At 45.0% G+C, this 27,815-nt stretch overlaps 4 protein-coding genes across 6 annotated transcripts in view; 3 read left to right on the forward strand and 1 right to left on the reverse strand.

Annotated features, from left to right (window-relative positions):
• Positions 1-3,735, forward strand: part of avl9 (AVL9 homolog (S. cerevisiase)) — a 31,906-nt gene extending 28,171 nt beyond the window's left edge. The window contains exons 15-16 of the mRNA XM_030079286.1: positions 1,426-1,514; positions 1,874-3,735. Of these exons, the coding sequence (XP_029935146.1) occupies positions 1,426-1,514; positions 1,874-2,001 (217 nt within the window). The 3' untranslated portion in view covers positions 2,002-3,735. The remainder of the gene's footprint in view (positions 1-1,425; positions 1,515-1,873) is intronic.
• A 1,632-nt stretch (positions 3,736-5,367) lies between these two features.
• Positions 5,368-16,049, reverse strand: kbtbd2 (kelch repeat and BTB (POZ) domain containing 2). Of its 2 annotated transcripts, XM_030079565.1 has the most exons (5): positions 15,893-16,049; positions 14,713-14,804; positions 13,016-13,640; positions 8,955-9,120; positions 5,368-8,444 (listed from the first exon to the last, which is right to left on the reverse strand). In XM_030079565.1, exons 3-5 carry the CDS (start codon positions 13,186-13,188, stop codon positions 6,885-6,887), a joined length of 1,899 nt encoding a protein of 632 aa, XP_029935425.1. In that variant the 5' UTR covers positions 13,189-13,640; positions 14,713-14,804; positions 15,893-16,049; the 3' UTR covers positions 5,368-6,884. The 2 variants fall into 2 exon arrangements, with proteins under 2 accessions (XP_029935425.1, XP_029935424.1); XM_030079564.1 differs by lacking the exon at positions 14,713-14,804.
• Positions 16,050-17,361: 1,312 nt separating this feature from the next.
• Positions 17,362-20,987, forward strand: LOC115378518 (uncharacterized). Its single transcript, XM_030078778.1, has 7 exons — positions 17,362-17,610; positions 17,820-17,975; positions 18,061-19,587; positions 19,719-19,820; positions 20,189-20,311; positions 20,416-20,485; positions 20,719-20,987. Exons 1-6 carry the CDS (start codon positions 17,604-17,606, stop codon positions 20,460-20,462), a joined length of 1,962 nt encoding a protein of 653 aa, XP_029934638.1. The 5' UTR covers positions 17,362-17,603; the 3' UTR covers positions 20,463-20,485; positions 20,719-20,987.
• A 1,537-nt stretch (positions 20,988-22,524) lies between these two features.
• On the forward strand, positions 22,525-26,911 carry LOC115378517 (uncharacterized). 2 transcript variants are annotated; one of them, XM_030078777.1, is made up of 5 exons: positions 22,525-22,683; positions 22,808-23,092; positions 24,283-26,373; positions 26,504-26,611; positions 26,756-26,911. In XM_030078777.1, the coding sequence occupies exons 1-5, from the start codon at positions 22,596-22,598 to the stop codon at positions 26,782-26,784; spliced, it is 2,601 nt and encodes an 866-aa protein (XP_029934637.1). In that variant the 5' UTR covers positions 22,525-22,595; the 3' UTR covers positions 26,785-26,911. The 2 variants fall into 2 exon arrangements, with proteins under 2 accessions (XP_029934637.1, XP_029934636.1); XM_030078776.1 differs by having other exon boundaries at positions 22,529-22,683; positions 26,501-26,611.
• The last annotated feature ends 904 nt before the right edge of the window (positions 26,912-27,815 follow it).

Below are 27,815 nucleotides of genomic sequence, written 5' to 3' on the forward strand. Positions count from 1 at the left end.
TTCCTCCACTGAATAACACAGGATAATAAACTTTAATAAGACCTCTCAATAGGAAGTGGGTTACAAATTACAAACAAACTATAAAGGTGATGGAAATTCCACATTTTAGTTTTGGGAAATATTTGTTATTATTACCTTAAAATAGAAAAATGCTAGGGCTGAACAATATAACAATACAACAATATAAAAAAATTGACCTTTTTGCATCATCATTCTATTTCCACTGGAAATACGTTTCTTTTTCCCTGTGGTCTGTGCCAAAGACACACGTTTTCTTATTCTTATGATTTCTGATTCTGCATGTGGAGAAGACAGTTTATAGGCCAAGGCATCGCTGTATCAACACAACCTAAAGTTATTTTGTCACACAGTTCACCTTTATTGAAAAACTGCAGCTCCTTCAGTTTGTGATTTCGATAATATTTTGATTTATTGTTCTGCGCTAGTACAAATCACCTCTTTTTTTTTTTTCTTTTTCCCACAATCTGTTTATTGATATTTTGAAATAGAACAGATAAACATTACAATAACACTGGTCAATAGAGTAGTGCTAAAGCAAAAGTGCAAGTGATGGGCGAGATGAAAACAGTACAAAAAAGAAAAGAAAAGGAAAACTAAGACAGGACAAATACTACAAACTAAGGAACAAAACCCAAGACAAAGACTGAGGACAAGAAGTAGCTTAACAACAAAGAGTCGTGAAAAAAAAAAAAAAGAATAACAACAACATAAAATACTAAAGCATTAAGTAATAGCTGGTCAGTCCAAATCACCTCTTAGTTCTCTGTGCGCTGCAGACGCTGTGTGTCAGGACGCTGTTATGACATTTAAAGGTATCAAGCTATTACAAGCAGCCACATTGTAGTAAAATACCTGGAGTTTATTTTCAGATGAAATAATTGGTGTGTGTGGGAAGGCATCAAGAGGGAGGCGGGCGGTTCAGAGTGACACAAATCCCTGCTGGACAGCTGCCGACTCCCATCGACACAGTTCTTCATAACGCTCCTGTTTGCCCACATGACGTGGGAGTGAGATCCAAGGCGGGAGTCCTCCTGAATGTCAGGTCAATAGGGATCCATGTGAAAGGTTGCGTGTTGGCTCGGCGCCAGGCCGTGGCCGCGTTTAGCCGTCCATTTGTTGTGAAACACACCCCGCTCATTTCAGCTCTCAGGTCAGCTCCGATCATCAGATACGACACCTGTGACTGCTAGTCAGTCTCACTGCAAGTTATATAATCCCCCTAACAGGTTGGTGCAACATTTAGCAATAGCACCTTTGTTTAGTTTGTTTCTTGGAAAGAAGGAAAAATGTGTCACACCAGGAAAGAGGGAGGGAGGGAGGGAGGGAGCTTGACTGCTTGTACTTCTGGTTTGTGAACCTGACTTCTTTATTTTTTGTTTTGTTTTCTCTTTTTTTCCACTCAAGCTCGGTGCAGAACAGCGAGCGGGGGAAGAAGATCGGGAACGCCATGATGACCACCAGTCGCAGCGTCGTCCAGACTGGGAAGGCCGTGGGTGAGTGAGCGCCGGAAACACGGGCTCGTGGTTTTTCAGTGTTCAGGACCCCCAGAATGCACTTCACCATCGACACAGCAGGCGATGAGCTAACAGTTTGTTTAATGCTAGAAATCAGCAAGATACTCGTGAGATACCTGTCCATCAAGCAGTGTAGGCGGGGCTTGACTTTCTGTGTCTTTCTGTTGGATACCACTGCTCATGCTGCCTTCATTATTTTTTCCACCACGTCCTCAAAGCCCCTCCCAGATCCCAGATGACCGAACCTTAACCGTCTCCGACTCGCGGCTTAAAGTTGACAGTTAACCCCTAAAACCTTCGAGCCATGAAATCAAGTTTTTCTCTGTTTCTGCTCTCAGGCCAGTCGGTGGGCGGGGCGTTGACCAGCGCCAAGTCGGCCATGTCGTCCTGGTTCTCCACACTGGCGCAGCCCGCAGCCATGGCCGGCCCGGACTGCCCCGAGCCCGCCGCCGAGGTCAAGCCGTGACCGCCGGCGCGTCCAAGCACTCTGCAGGTGTCCCCTCTTTCACTTTCTTCTCCTTCCATTTCCTCTGGCTCCCTGACAGCCTGTGGGTGAGAGGACTTTGGGGTGTCCTTTTTTTTTTATTTATTTTGTTTGTTTTTTTTACCTGACCTGACCTGGTTTTATGAAGGAGAAGGAAGACACGGGGCAACAAAAAGGGCAGGAAACGGTAAATCAACTCTGACAAAAAAAAAGAACAGGAGTCCCACCCCTGATGAAGCAGATTAATCCCACCTGTGATCGACACCCCAGCCCCCCCCGCCCCCCTCGGTGTCTGCGGGGTTTACCTGGCATCACAGCCGGGATCCTGCTCTGCTCTCCAGCCCGTTTTCCTCCCACTGTGGGCGAGAAGCTGCGCCGCCACTTTCGCCGAACAACCCAGCACGCATCCACTGTGAGGCGGCGGATCTGCCCCGAAAACTGATCAAATCCTGAATCTGAACGGGCCGCACACACACACACACACACTCACACACTGCTGGACGCTCTCACACACCAGACACTAAAGACGCTGCCGTCGGGTTTGCTGTGTTCATACGTTGCTGCGTATTTCTGGAGGTTCTCTCCTGACAAAAACAACTGTAAAAAAAAATGTATTTGTGTGTCCTTAGGTAGCCTGACAGCATGAGTACTTGAGATTTTATCAGTCCTGTTATTAAGTTCGCTCAGGCTCGTGACGACACTGTACATGCCTGTGTGATGACATTGTAATCGTGACGGTAACAACATCGATTTCCAGGCGATCGGCGATGATCTCGGATTACTTTGGGTTGCCGACGCTGCAATTACGAAATTTTGAATGCTGTTACTTCAACAGTTACAATGTTTTTGCATCAACCTCCTTTACCCAATGCCTGATTTTTGTGTCCTGTAGCCTAGAAATAATTATTATTATGAAGGAACCTGCACCCAGATTTGTGTGTTGACTGGGTTTTACCCTTATTTTGGACCCCAGAGCTATTTTTTCTAGCTAGCTTTCAGTATACATAATGGGAGAGATACAGTATATTTGACTATAAAATATCGAGGCGGGAGATCGTTTAAGGTTCAGACGGTTTATTTATTTGTCGTGGATCGGCTGATTGGTACATAATCTGTGTAATTTCCATGTTTTGTCATGATAACACTGGAACAAGTCCGAATCTGTGGACCACTCTTATGTGTTTGCACATAGCAACCATTATGATATTTATGTCTACTTGCTTATCTTGTATAATTGTAATTTCGAGGTGCTTACAGGAACCCCTTGTTCACTTTTCCTCCCCCCCCCCATACAAGTACTGTTTGTATTTGACATTGTTTGAGTGTCGGATTTGTTTCTAAAAGTGGTAAGCATGCTCTGTCAAGTCCAGTTTTTCCAGCTGAAAATGAGTATCACCCCTTTTGTCGGCCTTTAAAACCGTTTTATACGTTCGCTCCTTGGTTTGTTTATTTTTTCATGCTTTAAAAAGACCCTCTGTGGCCAGTTAGGTAGCTCATTTTTGGATTTGCGTTTCCGAAAATGGCTGTTTAATCTCTCTTCTTCTTTTTTTTTTATCCTCTGACAATTATATTTTCATTTTGTATTTAAAAAAAAATATATATGAATGTATCGTGAATTCAGATTCACAAAATATTTTTCCTGAGAGATGCTTTTAATGTATTTCAGAAGAAAGTGATATATTATATTGCTGCATTCAAATAAATAATTAAAACATACTGCTGAGCTGTGCTTTTGGGTTTGTTTTATTATATTAGAGTGAAATTTGAATGTGTTTTTAGTCCCTGGGAGCTTGTGTTTGGAAGACATGCATCATGGTTTGTGTGTCTGCACAAATGTAGGTCAGCCAGACAAAGAGGTGGAGGGGAGGGGGGGGCAGGGTGTGCTGCGGTGGTAGCACATGGCTGGACAAAAACACACCCATGTGCCGTCCAACAACAGCTCGGCAGCATCACAGGGACACGTGAACCCGGGGACCTCACCCACCACTTTCAGATTATCAGCTCAAATGGTGTTTGTGTGGCTCCGGCCGTTCACACCCAGAGTTTCTGAGTGACCGTCCGACTGGCGTGACGGACGGACAGGTGCTGCCAGCAGGGCACCCGGCCTGTTTTCCTTCAGCAGGCCACAGCGGCTGGCAAACTCCAAAAAAAAAAAAAAAAAATCCAGGGTTCCGTCCTCCACATTTTCAGTTTCCAAAACTTTTCCAGACTTTAATTTCTCGGCTCCATTTGAAGATTTTGGGTCGGTGTTTGATGTGATGCAAGTCGACAGCGGCTGGGAAACATGAGTGTCCGGCGAGGCCAGATCACTCTCTGGGAGAAAATGATTCTTCACAACAAGTCGTCCTGCAGTACATGGCATGATAATGGGTGTACGACTGTGTGAAATGTATTTTCATGTATTTTTATTAGGACTGAGAAACTAACTTCTTGCAAACTATTTCACACTTGACTCAGCATCACATCGGGAATCTGTTCCTACAGCTCACTTTCACCTTTAAGCCCTTTTTAATCTTTTTACTTTTATTCATTTGCAACCCTTTTATCCTTTAGTCTTGTTATGCTCTTTTTTAAAGATCAGAATCACCTTTATTAGTTTTGCAAAACACTTAATGTTTTATACAAAGTCATAATGACTGTCTACTGTCATTTCTAAGACCTGGAATTAATCAAGTTTGTTCTCCAGTTTCTGTAACTTTCCAGACCAGTGCAAGAACAATGTTTTTAAAACTTTTGTCGGCCAGCTACAACTGAAAAACTTAAGTAGACAAACAGGCTGCATTCATAATTTATCGACATTAAGCTGTTAATTCCCCATTTTCTCAGTCAGTGTTTTCAAGGAAGTACAAAAACTTGTCAAATACTCACAATTCATCAAGATTGAAACTTGTAACTTCAAAACCATCAGTTCCTAAATGTCCCCACTTCACACTTTCAGCTTCTTTCAGATCATTTTTAGAAAAAGTTCAGATGAATGCCTGGCAAGATGAACAAGATAAGTAGCTTGCCGCAAAGCCCTCACGGCTGAGAAGCTGCGTACTTGTAAGGTTTCTAAGTTAGAAACTGTCAGGTGACACTTTAAAATCACAACTGGGTCCTTATTCCTCATTTGCTCAAACAGCATTAAAAATTATAACCATATGCTGGAAAATTTCGGACAGACGAGTCACTGTCTCACAAATTTTTGGAATTCAGCAGCCCCGAGTACCACGAGTGCTCGTTTTAAAAGTGGATTACAAATATAATTCAGAAGTATCCATGTCATCATTTAGTGCAGAACAAGTAATTTAATATTTTGGAGAAAGACAACCAAAGAAAAAAAAAAAAAAAAAAAGACACAGGAGTCCGTTTTCAGGAACGTTTTTGGTATGTTTTTTAATAAATTAACGTTCATTCAAAATACAGTGCCAAAGGAATATGATGCAGCCAAACATGCTAGTAAGGTTTGTCATGAAGCACCTGTGCTCATGTTTTTTTAAGGTAGGAGGAAGACCCCATCCCTCCCTGACCCACCCTCTCCACTACTGCTAGTGGTTGCTGGGACGATTTCCATAGCAACAGCCCTGGGCCAGCCCTCTCCTCTCAGACCCAATCAGCAGCAAGATTCCTCAATATTCACTCAAAAGAAAATTAAATCCAATAGGAAAATGGATATCTACCCACAATCACACTACAGTAATGTCTGATATTAAATAAAAAAAGACACTAATACAAAATAGACCTGGTTATTTTCCCCACACTAAAACAGTTGTCTTTTAAACATATGAAAAATATATATTTTTATATTTATATATATTTCAGCAGCTTGGAAATAAAAAAAATGCATGAGCCCAGAACCTAAGGTTGTACTGAGTGGAGTTGAGTAGTTGTTGTTGTTGTTGTTGTAGCAGAGACCCGCGTGGAAAGAAGTAGACATAAAAAAAAAATAAAAAAATCAAAGTAGAGCCGGCAAAACAAAACCGAAAACAGAAAAGAAAAGTTGAACCATGATGGTGTGAAGATGGATAGAGCTGTAAACTGCCAGCTGTGTGGATGACCTGTGTGCGAAGAGACTAACAGGTGGGCTGCGGAGGCGCTGGTGGAGTCGGGGCGGAGGTGCCGGGACAGGGAGGTACGGGACAGGAGCGGGCTAGGTGACCGGACCTGCAGCCACCTCTTTAAAACCTCTCTGCCTCTGTCCTGCCTCCCTGTTCGCACCCCCTCCACCACGACCACCACCGGCCCTCCCAACTCACAGCCCCTGTTCCTCTTGTCCTACACGGCCCTTAAACCAAAAAAAAAAAAAAAAAAAAAGAAAGAAAAAAGAAAAGAGATGTATCTAGTTCCTAACAGTGGTGAGAGAAAAAGAGGAGAGGGAGGGGAGAGAGGGGAGCCAGGATCAGAGGGGGGCTGGGGGATTTTGGTACAGTTGCCATTGTCATTCCAAGGAGGTTTTTTTTAAACCAGTAAGTGCATCATCATCATCCTCATCATCATCACAAAATCAGTTGACGTTTAGATTATCACATTGTAGAAACAGTATGACAGACTTATCTAACAGGTGTCACAATTGACAAAATAAGAAAAAACAAACAAAAAACAAAACAAAACAAAAAAACAACCAAAAACAGATTTTTTTCAGATTACTAGTATGTTCTGAGGGGCATCTCTTTCTCTCCGAGCTCGTCTGAGCTGCCTCGTTCAGCAACAGCTGGAACTGCAGTTTAGATGCAACTCAAAAGTCCTTGTGTCGCGCCCGAACACAGACGCGCCAAAACCCTTTTAGTTCGCAGAGTCCTGATCGACCCCCCGTCGTGTCCGTCCCTCTACGCTGCAGATCCATAGTTCAATCGGCGAGGTGGGGGAAGGGAGGGGGGTGTTAAGAGCTATACGTGAGGGAGGGACACCAGCTCCCCGTCCACCTCGAACTCCTCCGCCCCGTCGGGGGAGAAGAGGTAGGTCGGGGGTTTCCAGGGGGACTCCTCCAGGCAGGAGGGGTACAGCTTGCCCACGGCGCAGCGGAAGTCCTTGCCCAGATCCCACAGCACTCGTTCGGACACGGGCTGCCGCAGGTACCAGCGGTCCAGCTCCACGTCATACTGGTAGATGGCGTACTTGGCCCGCTCGTTCATGTGGGTTTCTCGCATGAAAATACACAGCGAGTTGAGCAGCACCACCGCTCGCACGCACGGGTCCGAGTAACGCTTGGCGGGGATGTTGGCGGCCAGGCGCCACTCGTTTTTGTTGACGTCATAGATCTCCACGGTGACAGAGGAGCCGTCGATGGTGCTCGTAGGCAGGCGGATGCCCGAGTTACTGACAACGTGGAGGCCGCCGATGTAGAAGATGAGGTCCCCGAAGGCAGCCGCGGAGGCAAAGCAGCGGCTGGTCTTACGCATGGCCATCTCCACCCAGGTGTCAGCGCGGGGCACGTAGCAGTACATCAGGTCATGCGTCATCACGTAGATGCAGTCGTGCGCCACCACAGAGGTGCTCCAGTTCCAGGCAAAGGGCAGTGGACTCATCATGCTCCACTCGTCCTTCTCGCAGTCATATCGCTCCACCGTCCGCTTGTTCAGCTCCCCGCCAACGTTATCACCCCCGATTGCATAGATGTAGCCCTCGCAGTAGACCAAGGAGGGCTTAATACGGGCACACAGCATGGGAGTCTTGGGCACCCAGGCGTTCTGCTGGGCATCGAACCAGAAGAAGCTGTCCACTGAGCGGAACACTGCCTGTAACTTGCCGCTCTTGCCGTGATTGGTGATGGAGTTCTTCAGTGGGATCTGTCCGCCGGCAATGAATACGTCGTTGTCGGGGGTGACAAGGGTGCCCACCTTCTGCAGGTCTCCTGGAGGGTTGCTCAGCTTGTACACTTTTTCTGCCTGGGGGCTGTAGCACACAACAGTGTGTGTGGAGCCGGACATGACGTGGCCACCATCGCCCTGCGTTTCCGACGTGGCCTCCATGAAGATCAGCATCTCCTCCTTGGTCATGCCTAAGCGAGGCTTGAAGAATTTGGGCATGGACTTGTAGAGGCCCTGCACCACCACTGATTTGTCGTTGGGCGGCAGGCCCTGGAACCAGGCGCGCTGCGTCACCTCGGACAGAGCGTCGATGCGGATCTGGCTGAGCACGGAGGACAGGTGCTGTGAACGTGCCTCCATGTTGTACTCCAGCCACAGCATGGCCGCCTCACGCACCGTCTCCTCCTTCTCCACATTGAGGTTGTCGCTGCTCAGGACGTCTATCAGCAGCTCGTGGGACAACTGGAGGAAGGCTTCCTGTCGGTAGACCATGGGGAACTTGTGCTCCACCATCCGCTTGGCGCTCTGCTTCAGCTCGCTACAGCTGAACAGGTCGCCGATGCTCAGCATGCGCACACAGTTCTCAGCGTTTATCTTCTTCACCAGGTAGTCCCGGCACTGCAGCAGAACGTCCTCCACCTGAACAGGACATAGGGAGCAGTCATAAGTCAGATACACACAGTTTATATATTAGTATTAACTAAAAACTAATAAGTGTCTAAGCTCTACAACAGCACGCAGACATTCATCCTCATCTGTCAGTGATGTAAATTTGTTCAGGTAAATCTCCATGAGAACAGGACACAACACTTTTCTGTCCACACTGGCTGGTGGAACAAAATGTACCCACCACTTTACCAATAAAATATAAATTTTAGAGTGGAAAGGACAAGAGAACGCTACGTTATCAGAGTATCTAGTGGATTTATGCAAATTTACCAGTCACAATCCAAGTTTACAAACACTACATGTGTAAAGCTATTTTGAAAACTAACATAAAATAACAACTGAAACAATGTTTACAGTAGTTCATACATTTAAAGCACCAATGATATGACTTGTTTACAGTTACATTTACAAACAACAAGAGGACAAAACTGATCCTGAAATGTAATGACTGATGCGATGGCGGGTGGTGTTTGCCCTCACCTGTAGGAAGCAGGCGGTCTCGTAAAGTGGCTCCACGGTGCTGTCGTTGATGGCCAGGTTTCCTGTGTAGGCGTACGTGATGATGATCTGCAGGGTGGCGGGATCCACGTTCCTCAGGTGGACGTGGGTCTGTTTGCTCTCACTGAGGCCGCTCATGAACATGGCCCTGCAGGGGGAGGGGGGTGACAACAACAGATGACCATCAGCCCTCAGACATTACTGGACTGAGGGGAAAGGAAATGACCGAAGGAAAGATCCAAAATGTCTGATTTTTAGGAGAAACTGAATCCATGCCAACTGGATGACTGCAGCATTACTCAAGCCTGCATTATCATTCACATTTTAATTAAACAATGATTCATATATCAGCATCATCAGCAGTGAGTAGAGGACTAGTTACAAGCTGGTGGTGCCAAGCTGCCCCCACCGACAAGACTCCTGCACTTGTCACCCAAACACCTATTGCCTTTTAGCTCTATATTTTCATTAGTTGGTTACTTTAAAATCATCACACCCACAGCTCCGTTCAGCCAGACAGAAGTTTAAACTGTTTGAAGTCCTAACAGCTTTTTGAATACTGAATTAGGTTTGAGACTGATAAATTTAGTGTGTTCTTATCACTGAGCAGCAGATTAAAGCAGTTACAAGCCACAGCAAAAGGGGTACTTGTGTTGTTGCTTGCCTCTAATAACAAAGCTCCCTTATTTGTGTCTAAAAACATGCATAGCCTGAAGGTCTGTAGTAAAACTCAAGCACTATTTGGACTTTTTTTTACTGGCTGGGCCACAAAATTCCCATCAGTTTTCAATGCTTAGACTTAGAATTAATTTCAATACCATACATATGTGTATGTATTCGGGATTTTTCAATGTTGATGGACAGTGAAGTTGAAGTTCATTCATAGCCCTTAATAACTGTTACAGTCTAAAAGTTTATAGAGTTTATGGAAAACAGTCTCTGGTCAGATGTGATGAACTCATGAGCGAGACAAAAAAAAACAAACCAGCCACAGCAGGTTCACCAATCTAGTCTCTTGCACTGTTTTACCAAACAGCCAGGTTTTTAAAAAATAGATTAGAACCTCTAAATGATGCCAAACATCAAAAGCCAGACTGTACCTGCAATTGGCTGGTGGTGTTGGAATATCTTTCCCAGTGTGTCCATGTCAATAGAAAGCAGCACCTGATGTAAACTGGACTGGACCAGCCTGATCAATATCTTTGCAGCAAATATATTTTGCATTAAATATACCCACACAGGCCTACTTTTATTTATAGGCTGCATTTCCTCATGTACTGCTACAAAGAGGGGCTAGCACCTCAACCAGTATGGGATTTTTTTTTTAATAATTTTGTGACTGATTCTTCACGAGCACCATGGCACTTCAGTGTGATGCGGCAGGCTCTGATCGGCTGTAAGGAGTTTTGGCTAAAACCTACTTCCTGGCCAGCGGGCTAACCGTGTATAGCTGAGCTCCAGCTTGTTCACTTCCGATGTCCAGTGACCAAAGTCTGGCTGCGTCCTTAGTATCCGAGCAGCACCAGCACACGCACACACACACACACACACACAGTTCTAACACCCACATTGCTGCAGCCTCGACAGGCCGCCTACACAACACGTTCTCATTCATCAGCTCTGAGTCACAGTCCTCTTTCACTCCGTCAACTTCTCCCATATTATGCAGCTTCAGAACTGTTACTAGGTTAAAGTGGTAGTCTGCATTTATTTTGGCGATGTCTTTGTTGCTGGGCAGTCACTGCTGTGGAGTTTCTGCACTGCACTAACCACAGATAAAGTTTGGCTGTTCCTGTCGCATCTTTCTTCTTGGATTTTCTCTTGAAGTTAGGGCTGAGTGATACAGACAAAATCAAATATCATCAGAATTGCGATGATATTGTAAGGATTCTATATATGGCGCTTTCATAAGATAGTTTTACACAGAAGTTTTCTGATAAATAATCATTAGTAATATGATCATCAAGTAAGTAGACAACAATACAACAGTCTATTAAGTTCAGAAAACTGCTTCCCTTTACTGTAACACAGCCTTTAAACACAGAATGCCATTTCATGAGATTCAAAATCCCACATCACATCTACTCTTACATCATGATACTCATTGACAAATTGCCCAGCCCTAGTTTAAGTCTGACCGTATGTTAGCTATCACTGCTCATGCTAACGAGCCAGTTCTTCAGTTATGTTACGTGTTAAATGCATCACTTTCTGTGCACCAGAGGATGTTTCCAAGAAAGACTTTTTAGACACCAAGTGTTAGGGACTGGGCGATATATTGATTATAGTGATATTGCAATATTAAACTAGACATTGCCTGGGATTTTGGATATGGAAACCAAGTGATATGGGTCAGTGTTGTCCTGTTCCTGGTTTTAAAGGCCTGCATTACAATAAAGGGATGCACTTTCCTGAACTCATTAGATTGTTCTAGCCGTTTCATTATTTGCTTCTTGCCTGTTTGGTAAACATACCCACATTACTAATGACTGTTTATTTTTATTTGGATCCATATCAGTTGCCACCTGTAGGTCATAGCTAGTTCTTCATGACTAATGTCCATTACTAATGATGAAAAATCTCATTGTGTAAATATCTTATGAAAGCAACAATAATCATCACTACAGTATCTTCACAATGTGAAGGGGTATTCAGTCAAAAATACTGATTCTGTCCATATGACGCAGCTCTACTGAATGTTTAGCACATCAAATACAAAAGCTGCCATAAGCTGGACACAGGATAAAGCAATACAGAGTAAGAAAACATACATTTATTTATTATTATTTCAATTCCCTGACTGAAGTCTAAATCTCTCATGCTGCTTCATCCGTTAACAATGATGTATCTGCCAAACAACCCTGTCCTGTATGGATGCATCATGTATAGGGGAGCTGTTGGGTTTGTGCACTGCTCACAGCAGGGGCTAGACTTGCCAGGGCCTTATTACGCAACCCTGCAGGCATTACCCCTGTCTCCCTCCCTCCCTTACTCTTTTTCTCTCTTTCGTCCCCTTTCTCTCCCTCTCTCTCACCAAGAACTATGTGACAAGACTTTCTCTGCTAACACAAGCCCTCTCCAGAGTCGCACGGCTCCCCTTTCCCTGAAGCGAGGCATGCGAGAAGAGAGGAGGTGGAAAGACAGGAGAGAGAGAGAGGAAGTAAGAGTAACGGCTGCACAAAGAGATGGGACACCTCTGAACCCTGGAGGGGAAATGCTTTGCATGTTCTCACCGGATAACGAGTGCGTGGGAAACAGTGGGGAATATTGGGAAGAGGTGGGTGTGAGAGGCATTAAGTTGTCGGGACCTTTTCTAGGAATGTGTGAGCGAGGGAGACAGAGTGAGAGAGGGAGTTCAGAGTGTTCAAATGCTGCGTGAGCTCCTGTCATGTACAGATGGACTCTTCCCAGAGCTTAGGCTGCTGCTCTGTCACATTCACTGCAGCACACACACTTCATTATGCAATGTTGTGCGTACAAATGAGGCCTCCCAAGGGCCTTGGGGGATACTACTCTAGAACTACAGGTTAGAGATTGCTTCATTTGTTCAGTGTAGGAATATCAGAGTAACTGGTGCAGAGAGGGACTGGAGCCCAATATGGCTTTCAAGGAAACACCATCCCCTTGTTTTCCTTCCTGCATCTATGTAGTAGGTAATACTTGCTCTAAGACATGGTGCATTATTCATTGAAACAGTAGGAGGTAACCACTTACAATCATAACAACTGTGCTACATAATGACAGTGTGCCTGGGCCTAATCACAATCAGACAGGGTTGAATAATTACTGTCTTTTAAGATAAAAACCCATAGCCAACACATTATGGTGCATTATTCATTGTAACTGTAGGCGACAACTCTTACAAAACAGCTTCACTGAAAGGCATGACTAGCCTGGAGTAATTTACTTCTGTTTTTTAACACAGAAATCTCTAATCAAGACTGCTAGCAAACAACATAAACAATAATAAAAGCAAAGGGAGCGAGTTATTCCATTTCCGCCACTGCTGTAGCACTGGACTGGCAACAGTCCGGCGCACTCACCTGAAATAGGAGCTACATGTGGCCAGGACCATCTTGTGACACGGGAACTCGGTGTCCTCCACCAGCAACACAACATCAGTCAGTAATTTCTGTTCATAAAAGAACTTGAGCTGCTCCAGCAGGGAGACAGCGTAGTCCGTGTTGACCGGCCTGCGCTCACCGAGATCCGACATGGTTGCATCCCATGAATCGCGCCCCAGTTTTGAAAGTCACACGGCCGGCAGAACCGGACTCAACCCAACCAGGAAAAAAAAATATATTAAAGATAACAAAAAATGAAAGGGGATGAATGGGGAGATAGCACCTCAACACCTCCACCGACCCAAGTGGAGGTGTTCTCTCCTGTGCAGAGAAATTTCTGAGGCAAACGTCTCCTGCTCAAGATGAATGAGGATGCCGGGCAGGGAGTTTCTCTTCCCTTTCCCCTTCCTTTACAGGAAAGGTTTTAGTACCGTGCTACTAAGTCAGGAGTCTGGAGTAAGCTGTCCGTGATGAGGTTTGTGCTGCGTTTTCCCTCGTGGCTCTGTGTTGACCCGTTGTCCGAGGTCGTGCAGTGAGGCACAGTGGACCGGAGGTAGAGGGAGAGCCACGCCGACTGCTGCGACACTGCTACATCAGTGCTTGTCTGAAAAACAGAGGACGGAAACAACAACAAAAAAACAGAGCATTGATTAGACCAGCATGCATGGAAACTACCAGGGCACAGACAAAAACTCAGGAGGGGGGGTAAAATGGGGTAGAGAAAACAAAACAAGTCACAGCTACTGATATTTTCAACAGGACATAGTTGTAGAGAGATTGTCTCCACAAAACAGCATTTTTTATGCCAGTAGTTGACATCTTTCACCTTTTTAAGCTCCCCAAGTGGCAAGTACTAAACATAACCTAAAGCCCTGTGCCACTAAAATTCAGCTTAAGAAACAGGCTGCAAAATGAAGTGTCTCCATCGCTCTGATTCCCCTCCTCTTTGAGCACGTCACATCAGCAAACATCCTGAATCCTTTCTGCATGAGAAAAGTGCGCTGTCAACAATCTGGTCTCCCCTGGCAGGTCACCTGCCCCCATCTCCTCCTCCACCCCACCCTCCCTCCGTCCCTTTCTCACTCCATCACTCGCTCCCAAAGACTGCACTGACAGCCAGACAGTTTGCTACGTGAGAGTCTGTGGGGAAAGGGGGTGGCTGCCTGTGGGTACCGGGCACGCACACACACAATGAGATACACCGAATCGCTTTCAAAAGAGCCCTACAGTAAAAAAATTGTCAGCTGGTAATGGGCACAGAGCAAACTGAAAGTGCACCATTCATTCAAGCAGACAAAAAAAGAACATGCTTTCGGCTGCACGGCTTCACCTCCTCCACTCACATCCTAAATGACTTCAGGCTTTTTTGGCAGGCTGCCATGATACAGAGCTATTAAAGCACTTTTACTATCAATACGTTCATTGGCTTCAAGCAGAGTAGTTCACAGTTACAGGATACCATATTCATCTCTACGGTGTCAGCTCGTTTCAACAAAGCACTGTGGGGAGAGAATTTATGACAGCAGAAAACAGAAAGGCAGATTCAAATGATCTGTCTGAGGAGGTCTACAACCTATAAACGCAAAATGTAGTAACTGGAAAAATTCAGGGCTGTCTGATGATGAATTTCACAACCATATGCAGACAACACTGAATGAGGATTGTGAGATGCTTACCGTCAACCACGCCGCATTAAACTCTGTCTAACCGCGTCGCCTCAGTTTGCTTTTTGCCTCCTTGCTCACTACATCGCCGTTTGGAAAGACACCTGTCAAAATCAGAAAAGAGCTTCGACATCTCAGAAGACTCGTGTCTAACATTAGTCTGCACTGCTAGCATTTAGCAGCTACCGGATCTGACAAATTCCCCATGACCAGATAAGGAGATATTTGCTCAATGAAAACGCTAACTTCACTGCTAAAACCTAACATTTACTTACTCGTACCAAATGAGGATACGGTGCAGTCAAGCAACTCAGGCTATCCGTACAAGCTGTGGGTAGCGAGCTAGCACCATTATAACCTTACACCTAGGCCATCAACAGACAGCAAAAACACTGCCAAACTCACTGGGCAGCTATGTAAGCTAGTTCACATCAAGCGATCCCACTACAAACTAACTGGGAACAGTGGTCGCATTTTGTTTGGGAGTGTAAGCCAACGCAAGGCAAGCACATCACGTTAGCTATCGGTAACGTACTTGGTAGTTAACGCGGATTTCTAGCAGCTAAGTTAGCGAGTGAACCACGACTCCACTTCTTTCCAGCACTTCCCAAAACAAGTCGTCTCCAAAACACGGCGAGAGGCAGACAGAAAGGCCTGCTGGGGGTTAGCTAACCTCACTCCAGCTTATTAGCACCGCCTGTCTATTTACCGCTACTTCAGTTTTAATTTATACCACACGTTGAGCAAGGTGGCTATCGCGGTTTCTAACCCATTACTAACTATTAGAGCTAATGGACAAACGGTAGCGATACTTGCCTGGTGAGTTAGCCAACCGCGGCAACAGTTAACGTTAGCTTAGCATTAGCTTAGCTTAGCTGCGCTCCCCAGTTCCGGGGTAGCACACAGCGTTAACTGTCAGCTAACGAGGTAGCACGTTTGCTAACGGCTGCTAGCATGTCAAATACCTCCTACTGCCAAGTTCAACTGTTAAATGATTTGAAGAAGACAAAAACCATATCGTAACTACAGCAGGTATCATTATACACTCAGCACAAGTTACATGACGTTAGCGTGCTGGCTAACTCTGCTATGCTACAATAACGTCAGCTAGCTTTAGCCGAGCCACTTTTTTTTTTTTTTTTTTTTTTTTTAAGTTAACCGCTTCAACCGTTACAAATCTGAAGTCCCTTACAGTGATTGTTGGTGCCCCGCGGACACAGATCCGCCGTGGTTGCTCTTCTTGTCAGCAGAAAGTGCCAGATAAGCCCCCGAAAGTAGAATTTATACATTAAACTCTTGGCTAGAAGCAGTGAACACCGAACTACCTTTCAGTGCATCGCAAGCGCCTGCAAGACAAGAGGCCAAATGAGGATACTGAGCATGCGCCCAAAACGGCCGTAAGTCTCCCCGGTTCGACAATTTTTTCCCTAGTAACGTGACGGATTTTTTTTTTTTTTTTTTTTTTTTTTAACATTTTAGATGGTCAGTGTTCCGTATTGGATAAGATAAGGGTTAGGGTTAATTTAAGGTTAAGATTAATGTTGTGGTTAGGTGTAAGTTGGTTATGGCCAATATTAGGGGAAAGCTATAGAGAATGAAAGTAAGTCAGTTAAAAACCCCGTCGCTTTGCTAGGAGAAAAATCATCTCCTTTTCCTCTAGAGGCAAATACTGCCCTCTGCTGGAGACAATGTGAAACAACAAACCACAGTGCGTCTGTTAAAATGTTATGTAGATATTTTATTTTATTTTATTTTTCTTTCCTTAATTTATTTTCTGGCTCCTGTTTCACATGTATTTTATGAAATAGCCCAATTCATTTTGATAATTGACAATTAAAACACATTACTGTAAAAAGTTTTCCGTGTGCCTCTTGGAGTAAAAATGCGTAGGCGGGACTCATTTCGGCTCATTTTGATAGAAATACTGGGTGGTGGGTCCTCGTTTTACAATGCTCCAATTTTTGCAGCCGTTAGGAAAAATCTTGCAATAAAATGTAAGTCTTTATGATAGGACATCCTTCTGATTGTACAGTGTGAACTCTAAAAAAAAAAAAAAAAAAGATTTCTTAAATAAATAAATAAATAAATAAATAAAATAATAATAATAATAATAATAATAATAATAATAATAATAATAATAATAAAGCATAGGGGAGAGGGCAATGAGCAAATTATCAAGAAATTTCAGCAACAAAATGAAATAGCAGGAAAATTAATAGAAAAACAGCAGAAAGAATGAAAGAAAAAGCCCAGAATATTGGGGAAAAAACCTTAAAAAGTATAGGACACTATTATAATTGAAGAAAATTACCTCCAAGCCCCTTTCAAAATAAGAGCCCTGCCCACGGACTCGTGGGTTTCAAAGTTTTTGTGATTGAATCTTTGTGATGTTTTTGCAGAACTACAAGACATCTTCGTAGATAGCCCACATGGTTTGAAAGGGACGTTTTCGGGGGGGATTTTTCTTTTTTCATATTGCTTATTTTCACGTTCGGAATCCGTGTTACTCCAAAATGATGCAACACAACATAGTTAAGATAAAACATTGCAACAGATGTTTGTCAATAGGGGTTTTATTTTGAAAACATCCACCGGATTTGCTATGTTTGATTATGTTTGATTCTTGGTGAATTGACTCGGGTGAAAATGCCATTTAGGCCGTTTCCAGCATGAGGCGCAGGACAGGTGCTGCATATCAGATTAATTGGCGGATCTCCTCACAGATTGTTTTGTTGACTCCAAGTGAAACGTAGCCGCTTATTCTAGACTGCAGAATTAATCAATGAATTCCAGTAGATGAAAGATGTTTATTTGTTCATCATCCTTTTGCAGCACTTTGTTATTTTATTAGTTTAAAAAAAAAAAAGAAAGAAAGAAGAAAAACTCCGCAAGCACGTGTAAAAATGGACGGTAATGTTTTCCTTTCTTATTTCATATCCAGATTGTTATTGCCAAAATTCAAAATGACAAGTTACCCTCTTCTGCAGCTGTTTTCCTTTTTAGTTTCTTTCATTATGATGACTGTAAATGAATATTACACCATGTCTGGATAGTTTTTTTTTTTTGTTTGTTTTTTTTGCACACTTGTGTCTCAAACTGAAAACTGCTGATTTCTGTAGATGGAAACAAACAGCCGCATTCATTTGGGAGCGGACAGCAACAGCACGGTCACCATCCCAGACCTTTTTTCTACGTCCAGCCGCCATCTCAGCCTTACTACCTGTACCAGCACTGGCATCTCAACAACCCATACAACCTGTATGGTTTGCCTGGAGGTACTGTGACTTTTAACTTGACTAATTTTGCAGTAACCTGAGAAGTTGTCATTGGCCCTTGAGATTATGCGTTTGTTTTGCACAGGTTATACCTTGGGGCGTCCGATCATGCACCATTACCCGTATGTGCATCCTGGGTTTGTTTTGCCACACCCCCAAATACACCCGATGGATTACCGGCGAATGTTTGAGCCTCGTTTCCACGGGCCCCCCTGGAACGACCTGCTTCACCATCAGCATCACTCCCAGCCTCAAGGCCGTCGAGAGATGGCTTGCTCAGAGGCCCAAACCGACCCCAGTGACGCCATAACCAAACTCATCGAGTGCCTGGATAAAATTAGGGCCAGTGAGCTGGGCGCAGAGAGGGAACTCGACTCGGGCGTTGCCTCCCAAAGTTCGGGAATCTTTTCACCGGCTGACGAAAAGAAAAGCGAGGAGCAAGGTGTTGCTTGTGCCTCCTCCTCCACCTCGTCTTCTTCAGTCCCAGACGGCGGCCATCTGAAGTCTCCACCTGTGACGTTCAGCGACTCCACAACGGCGGTGTATGACGGAGAGTCGAGCCAAAGGAGCATCGAGGACATGAGCCCTCCGGGATGCTGGCCAGTGGAATTTGATGAGGAGTTGCCCCTCGATAGCTCCTCTGTTCATGAAGAGTGTCCCGCCGCCAAGCAGGCAGCAGCAGAAGATGAGCCGTTTCTCCCTCCAGAGAGGACGTGCCTGCCAGAAAGTCCCAAAAAAGAAGCTACAGATATCACGGTCATCAATCAAAATGATCCCAAATGTAATGCCGACGAGCTCCTGAAGCAGAAAGGAGAAGCCGCAGCCGCCTCAATTCAGTCATTGCCGGCTCGCTTTCCCTCCACCCAGCCAACGCACAAGGACCCTACAAAAAGCGACAACATCTCAGAGATGGAAAATCAGGCAGAATCCCCAGATGAGGTGAGCGTCGGCCCGAGCTACCAGATTCTCAAGCTGCCCTTTGAGAGCTCCCTGACAGCCAGAACTCAGTCAGCCGCCCTCTCATCCCCCACAGCCCCTTACTATCTCAGCTACTTGACCACACAGACGACCCATGAGCGGATGAGCGTCCTCAGTCCATCTCTGGACGAGCTTTCCTCCAGAGACGAGATGTTCTCCACTGATCTGGAGGATGTGGATCTCTTTCCTAAGCGCGTGTACACGAGCAGAAGGCTGGCAGAGGTGGTCGGCGGGTCTCCACAAGCAGCCGGAGGAGTTGGGAGAGTTCGGTCCGCAGGTTCAAAAAGGTTTTCGTGTGCCTGCTGCGGGAAGAGCGTGGCGAAAGGCGCGAGCAGGGGCGAAGTCCGCGGCTCGAAGCTGTACGAGGACGAAGCCGGGGACTCGGATGAGGAAACCAGGTGCGGAAGAAGCTGCGAGCACCCAGCCAGAGTGGTTGTGAGGAAGCATTTTGTGCCCAGGAAGGCCCATCCTCTCCCAGTGAGGCCGGGTTCAAAACCTTGGTGTAAAAGAGGCCAGTGCAAAGATCCCACATCTACAGTCGACCAGGAGGAGGCGCTTGACCTGTGCAAGGAAGACCAAACAGGCAGGGAGGCTGTAGAGATTGCGAGTGACCAGCAGTGCAGAACATGCCAGGGTAAGTCTGAAGGATTTCTCTTCAATTTGATTTTGTGTTCTCGCTGCACTTAACCTTTTCTCCGTGCACGGTCCAGGTCGAGAACTCATGTCAGAAACACATTCATCGAGTGTGTTTTTACTCGTTCATAGACAGATTGCACAGAGAAGACGTAGCCTCTTCAGACCAAAGCAGGTGGGAAGACGGTGATGTGAAGCCCAGAAGGAGACAGCCCACCCCGCTGCAAAGACAAGGTTAAAGGAGTAGTTCATCTCAAAATGAATGCAGTCATTATGTGCCCACTCTTACTCTACTTTTCAATCAACAGCGGTTTAGTCCCTGAAGTTTTATCGTAGTCCAAGCTGTTGAAGTTAACAAGGACATCTAATATAGCTCCCTCCAAAAACAGCGTAATCTAATGTCTTATGGTCAAAGAATTGCATTTTGGGTTAAAAAAAAAAATCAGTGTTTACCTTTTGAGAAGGCTGAAATAAAACCAGGCTTTCTTATTTTGCTGTGTGTTCAGTGGTAATCTGAGTTTGAGCTATTCATGCAGATTTTACATTATTTCTGTTTGATGTGGAACCCCTGCTGATTTGTCCTGATCATGTATGTTGGCCAGAGATGAATCCTCTGAGGAAAGTGCCTTGCAAGCCGCTGATGTACCTCAGGTCAAGAGATGAGAAAAATGATGACGATGATGAGGAGGAAGAGGACAAGCCGCCACAGTTTCACTGGGAAAGAGGTAATGCGGCCAGTTAATTTCCTTCTGCAATACTCTAACTCTAACCTGGGCGTGGCTTCTCTTTAAATGTGATTTTTTGAATTTTTGTGTTTTTTATTTGCCAGGTTTAGCGATCAGAGGGGATCCGAGGTTGTTAATGTTCCAGGACTGACTTTTGAACGAATGTGTTGATCAGTAGGTGACATGCACAGCACACTACACAAGAGATGATGCTTTTTGTTCGATCCAAGAGGACAAGAGTTTGTTTGGCATGTTTTTCTGCAGGAAGCCACTTAATGTTGCCAGATAATTAGCACTGGTTAAAGGATTTCACACACATCAAGAAATTGGCGCATGCCTCGGCCGAGCTGAGGGAACTCCTGGTTAAAACATCTTTTTAATGCAATTAAACTTTTTTTCTTTGCCAGGTGCCTCCAACAGAACGCCGAGTTACGTTCCAGGATTGATGTTTTTTGAAAATAATTTGAGCACCAGGTGAAAATGCACTGCACAAAATAAGAAGGTCTTTGTTGTCAGATATAATTGAAGAGTGTATAAAGTCTCTGCAGGAGGTTGACTGACACTGCCGCACTATTCGTGAATCGATTTCCCACAGCAGCAAAATGGCTGATTGCTTGTGTTGCAGATGTTGGTTTGCCACTGTTTGGGGCCAGTCCAATAAAATATTTTGATTACATCTGTGTCTTTGTTGATTTATCCTCATCCTCTCTTACTTTTTGTAAGTGTACACATTATGCCTTGAAGTTTCTACACTTTTTACAGCATTGATTCTGAGGAAATGAGGGCACTTTGCATTTTTCCAGAGTCCAGGTGATACACACAGGCAAGTAAGTCCAGCTGGGGCACATGGCCTGATTACACTGGAAGAGCTGGGTTAGGTTATACACCATAATTAGCATCTACAAAATTCAGATGGGTGACAAATGAAAGGGAGGGCCAACATTATGTCTCAGTAAAGTGTCTCGTCACAACGACCAGAACAGCTTCAATGCACCTTGGTATAGATACGCCAAGTCTCTGAAAAGTCTCCTAGAAAGATGGAGCTCCATTTTTTTCCAGAAGACTCTGTACATAGAGGGGGATTTCATAGCAGGACTGCAGCGCATCAAGCCTTCATTACAAAAAATGAAGGCTTGATGCACGCGGTCCATAAATTATTCTGAGTGATCACCTTTTATTCTGTGATGTCATTTTCTGATGGGAGCGTTCATCCACAGGACGCCACGGCTCACTGAATGGTTTGATGAGCATGAAAATGACAAAAATAATATGTTATGGCCTCACCGCTCGCCACATCTCAACCCGGCTGAACATCTGTTGGAGATTTGGGATTCTCCACCATCACCATCAGAACACCAAATGAGGGAATATCTTGTCCAAAGATGGAGCTCCATCCCTGCAGGAGACTTCCAGAGACTTGGAGAATCTACACCAAGGAGCGCTGAGGCTGTTCGTTATTGCCCAACACCTTATCTTACCTTAAGATGACGTACACTCCTATTGCAAAAATCAGCACTGAGTTATTTTTCAGTAAACTCAGTCTTTTTACATTTGATCATTTCTATGCATTCCAAAGGGTGAGAGAACAGAACTCGAACAGATTTATTTGGAAAATAAATGAAAATTTGTTAATGGCTCCACAGCTGGCCACTTTGCATCCATTCAGTTTCTGAAGAGCCAAAAAAACGTGTACTGGCATGATGGATGTTATTTAACATACAGCTAACGGAAAAAAAAATAAATCAAAATGCACAACAACCAGCCCACCCCATGATTGGTTCATCTTGAATAAGCTTACATTTCATTATAGGATGCTGAATAAGATATAGGATGTGCTGACATTTGTTATGTATTTTCAGAGGAGCTGTTCACAAATCAAGTGCTCTTTAAGACAGGAGCTTGGAGCTTCACAAAGATGCTAAAACAGACAAGGTGCACATTTGTGACCCTCGTATCCCCGTTGTAACTTTTGTTTTCACGCTCGCAAGCCAATGAGCCGTGGTTCTGCTTATTTACAGCCAACGAGCTGCAGGTCTGTTTCCCCCAAGCCAATCAGCTTCTCCTCTCCCTGATCTTCCCTCTGAGGGTCAATTAAAGTGATGCAGCTTTTCTCTATCTGATCTAGTTTGTCCCCCTCTCTCAGCTGAGCTCACACACCACACTGGCAAGGGGAATCACAGGAAGCATTTTCCATTGGCTCTCAGTTCATGTCAGTGAACTCTGATTGGACAATCACCACCTGGAGCCTGGAGTCTATCCAATTAGTGCAGTATTTTGAGCTAGCATGTGTGGCGAATCCAATTCCCTGATTTCCTTTTTGAATCATACAAGGGAAGCCGTGTTGTTTGGCAGTAATAATCATCTTTTTGCATGTATGTTCAGTTATTCACTTCCCACTATTTTTTGCACTGTTGTTTGGGGTTTTATCGCAACTCTGCTGATGAAGCAACAAACAGCTTAAGAAGTTATTGTTCTTTACTTTTTCCTCTTTGCCAGGTATGGAGGCAGCAGCGTCCACGCCACATCATGCGTATGGCCTGGGCCCTCGAGGTCCGAATCCATCTCATGGAGCGCAGCAGGCCCAGGGGCCCCACCAGGCCACTCAGGGGCCTTTTGGAGCTCCACGTGCTGAGGAGCAGCACCAGCAGCCTCAGCAACACCACAAACCCTTCTTCTACATACAGCCGGCACAGCCTTATCTGCCCGTGCAGAGTCTGCAGTGGCCTGTGCCCTTGCCCATGCCCGTGTCCTACAACCCCTACTGTGGCTACCCCGGCTTAGGTAAGAGACGGCGTTGCTCACCGCATGTGTGTTTGCATTTTGATGAGGAATAATCTGCCTGTTGTTCACAGCAGCCGAAACGTCTTTGGTGTCTTGCTTGTGATTTTAAGGGCCAAACCTTTTGATCTGCACAAGTAAAATGGACTGCAGCCTGTTCATATTTCATCAAAACATTTGCAGATTTTCATATTTATTTAAAAAGTCTCGCAGACAAGTATGAAATCCCCAAAACAAGAAACACTTAACTGATATTGTAGTTAAAAACATGATGTCCACATTTCAAGCCTGTGTGTTATGATGGCTATATCCACCGTTCCATTGTCTAGTTTCTAATCTACCCTAGATGCTAATTTGTGCATAAGTCTCTGCATATTTGTCTGCGGATTATCTTTGGACACACTTCCATACATATGCTATTGTAATGTCCACCTATAAATACAAAAAATATTCCAATGTGAGAACAGACAGCAATGAACATGCATTGCCACAAGTTATTTAAGTTATTTATATTTATATAACAAAATGTATGGCCTTCTGTAGGCTTTCAATGTGAATGTAAGCTTTAAATTCATATTCTTCATATTAGAACAAATTGCAAGCATGTTAATATTTATGATTTCTCACTTATTTCATGCTGCACACATTTTTAGTGTATGTTCATATATTCCGATTTTAATTCATCCTTCATTTCAGTGTGTTCTACCACTATTATTTTACACGTGGTAATGTGAGGCTGTGAAAGAGAAGGATTTCTGCACAATTACGATTTCTGGAAAATATGCTCCCACTGATTTATTTACACATTTTTGACTGAAAGTTTTCTTTATTTATCCTGCACTTGAATCCAAATCGGGCTGGATGTGCACGCCGATATTTTGTTTAGTCTTGAATGTGAGGCTGCTGTTCACTTTCACCCATACATATGATCCTTGGGTGCTGGAATTAAATCACTTATGTTAAATTACCCCCCATTTGCTATATGCTAATGATGTTCTATTAAGTCATTGGTGTGCCCTGTGGCTTCTGCAGTGACCTAATTTGAACGCCCTGATTTCCCTATTGGGATGATTTTAAAGTTTAATCTTGTGCCGATCATTTAATTAAATGTCATTTGTGGTTGAAATAAAATGTCTAGCAGTTTGCAAACCCTGACTAATGTGCACAGACTGACTTCCTTCTCCATTGTTAAGGTTACGGCATGCCTGTGATGCCTCACTATCAGCCGAGCCCGTACGTGGAGCCTCCGGGCTATGTTATGCCTCATACCCACCTCCATCTGATGGACTACAGGCGTATGCTGAACCCCCACTATTACCAAACCATGGCCTATCATGCCCGCAGGTTCCGCTACCAGCACAACGCCCCACCGAGAGAAATGATAAGCTCTGAGGTGCAGACTGAGCCGCTGAGGTCTAACCCCGCGGCCTCCGCCGAGGATGAGGCCTCCAATAGCCGCACGGTCTGCAACGACCCAGACGAAACCACCAGTCTCTCCACAGCCTTGGCAGTGCAGAGAGTGGACAGGCGGTCGGTGGACCACAGGGACGCGGCGCTGTCTTCCACAACCAGAGCACCGCCGAAGAGCAGCTTCGTAATCCAGACAGAGGAGTTGAGGATCGAGTGCTGCACGACCCCGGTGGGACTGCAGGTCCTGCGCTCTCATGAGACCGCAGAGTTGGCTCGTGCTTTCTCCCAAGACGTGGCCCAGTGTAGCTCCATCCATGAGGGTGGACTGGGACTGTGTCTGCCTGCGGATCAGCCAGAGCAGAGCCGCAAAACCTGTCCTGACATCCTGCTGGTGGGAACGCCCTCGGAGAAGATCCCCGCTGTGGAGGAGTCCAGGAACCAGATGGAGCCCGTAGGTGTGGCTTCAGATGTGGGCTCAGGAGTCGTGGCGCAGAGTGATGCCCAGGCGACAAGGTGCGAGACAGATCAGACTGTAAGCAGAAGCTCCAAGGGGGTTCATTTTAAGGTACTCCACCTGCCCTTTGACCTGAAGTATCCGGATGAGCTGAGCCAGATGGAGTCCACTGTGTGGTCACTTGAGGACACGTGCTTTCCCACCTCTGAATGGCTGATGGAAAATAGCCTCATGGAGACCCGCATGCAAGCGCTGACTCCTGTAGCAGAAGCCACCCAGGCAGATGCAGTGGCGGTGAGAGGAGAGGTTCCTGCAGTTGAGATCTCTATGACGGAGGACGTCCTCACAGTGGAGAGTCCCGTGGTTGAGTTGGCGTCGGAAGCCGATATCTGCCTTGCAACGGAGGCTCCTGTTACAGAAGAGGCTCCTGTGTCAGATCTGACCCCCATAGCTGAGGTCACTCTTACACCCGTCTCTCTGTTTCCGGGCAATTGCTCTCCAATGGCCGATGTGAACCAGCAGAGAGGGAGAGTGAATTATCAGGATCATCAGGAGACTTCATTCGAGTCGCTGCCTGCCTACCTTCCCTCGACCAGTTGGCTTGCTGATTTTGAGAATATCTACTATCACAGCAAAACACCACAAACTCCTCAGAAGCAGCCCAAACCTCTGAGCAGCCACGGTGCCGAAGTGCCCGGCAGAAGAAGAAAACTAGAATTGGAGTACAAGGAGCGCCCTGCTGTGCTTAATCCAAAAGAGAGATGCAAAAAGAAAGCCAAGGTGGATCGGAAAAGCTTCTCCGACCACGAATGCTTCCTCAACAGAAACTTCAGTGAGAATGTGCTCACCCTCTGTGGCTCCAAGGGGGAGCGACTTTGTAATCGATGTCAGGCAAAACGCCGGATCCGCATATCCTCCAGCCCGGGACTAGACGCGCAGATCTTGAAAAGAAAATCTGTTCCCTTCCAGCCGTGGAATGACACACTGTTACCGACGTGTGAAGCCTGCAAGTCTCACTCGAACAACAAACGACTGGCGGCGAGGCTTTCCAGCTCTGACGTTCACAGGCCGTATCATGAGGACGACACTGAGGGAGAGACTTCAGAGAACAGCTCATGTCAGATAGGGCCAAACTGGAGGGACCCCGCAGACGCCAAGAAGACCTTTAACCCTAAGAGGCCACTTGCACCGAAGCATCACACGGTGAAGTGTCCCGCAGCACTGCACCCAAAGCTCAGGGAAAAGAACTGCGCCTGTAATGAGTCGCAGCAGCAGCCCGTCACATGGGAGAGGCTGTACCAGCGTCCCCATGGCAACGCCAACAGGGAAATGAATGAGGAGAACTGTGACGTGCCGGTTCCCCTTCAGGACAAATGCAGGAACGCGGATCAGAGATACCTGCCACACAGATGGCAAACTGGTAAGCAAAGGGTTTTAACTTTTTACATTGTCAGGAAAAGGAAGTCTAAGCATTGTTCATGATTTTTTTTTTTTTTTTTTTTGTGCTGTTCACGGTCCACATTAACCAACATCACTGTCTCATTCAGCAGAGAAGTCATGGAAAGCAGCAGTGTCTCACCCAGACACGGACAGCTTGAAGAATGGAGCCAGATCAAAACACTTGAATAAACACATGAAATCACAACCACAGTCACAAGGTTTGCTTTTCTCTTTTGTGACAAAGCACTCCAATGTTTTATGATTATTATCATTTTAAACAAGGGAATAAATACAACTGTCAGTAAGTCAAAATCTGCACTGATGAAATATTTAACATTTTGTGTGTTTTGACTCTTCCCCAGGAACTCATAGAAAAGACACAAGATGGTGATTTACACAAGAGCACAGTTAAAAGTGAAGCAAAGCACATTTTAAATATTTACACTTTTATGTATAAAATACCGAATCACATTATTCACTATTTATTACCAATCAAATAAACACACCTCTTTATTACAGATCATTGTGCTTGTCTTGATTATAAAAACACTTGCATTTGGGAAATTTGTTTTCTGCTTGGAGGGGACTTTTTTTTTTTTTTTTTTTTTTTTTAAAGTGTAGTAATACTGTTTGGCCATTAGGTGGAGGTATTTCCACATGGACTATGTGCTAAAATATTTGCAGTTCCAATGCATCCCTCAATGGAAGTGCAATTGCACAGGTTATCCTAAATCCATCAGGTTATAGAGGCTAAATGACTGGGCTCGACTATCTGGGTTGAAGTTGTGATAAGGAGAATCTGTTTTGCTGATCAGTCTGGCAGCTTCAGCCGGGGACTAAACACCTGCAGGTAACAACTGGGAATCTGTCTTTGAGAAGCAAAACATGGAACTCCTAACATGTACGCTGAGCTCATGTGCATCAATTTAATCTGTTTTGCACACAGTTAATTAAACATGCCAGCGTAATCATGTCTTTGCTTGAGGTCTTTTGACTGACAGTCTAATCCAGAATGACTGACGGTGAGCGTCGAGGCAGACGTTTATCAAAACGCTCAAGGATCCTTTTGCACAACGTGCTGCTCGATGATAGACTCATGTTGGTGCTTGGCTGAGGGATCAAGCCTGTGACCTTTTTAAAAACCATGACCTCAAACCAGCGGACCACCTTGCTGCCTCCAGCTCCAGTTTCATAAACTTGATAGTTTTACTGGTGGTGCAGCGGGCGCTGATATTAATACAGAGCCAAGGCCAAGGTTTACAGCGCAGTATAGACACTCAATTCAATTGCATGCAGTGCTGGGAGAAAATACCCAGTTTTAATTGCTTATTTTTCTACTATCTGTTGTTTTCCAGAAGGACGTGGGAGAATATGTTAGTTAAAAAGGATTAACACCATACCTTGAATAAAAGAAAAAAAAAA

Source organism: Myripristis murdjan, chromosome 20 (assembly GCF_902150065.1).
Source record: "Myripristis murdjan chromosome 20, fMyrMur1.1, whole genome shotgun sequence".
NCBI lineage: Eukaryota > Metazoa > Chordata > Actinopteri > Holocentriformes > Holocentridae > Myripristis > Myripristis murdjan.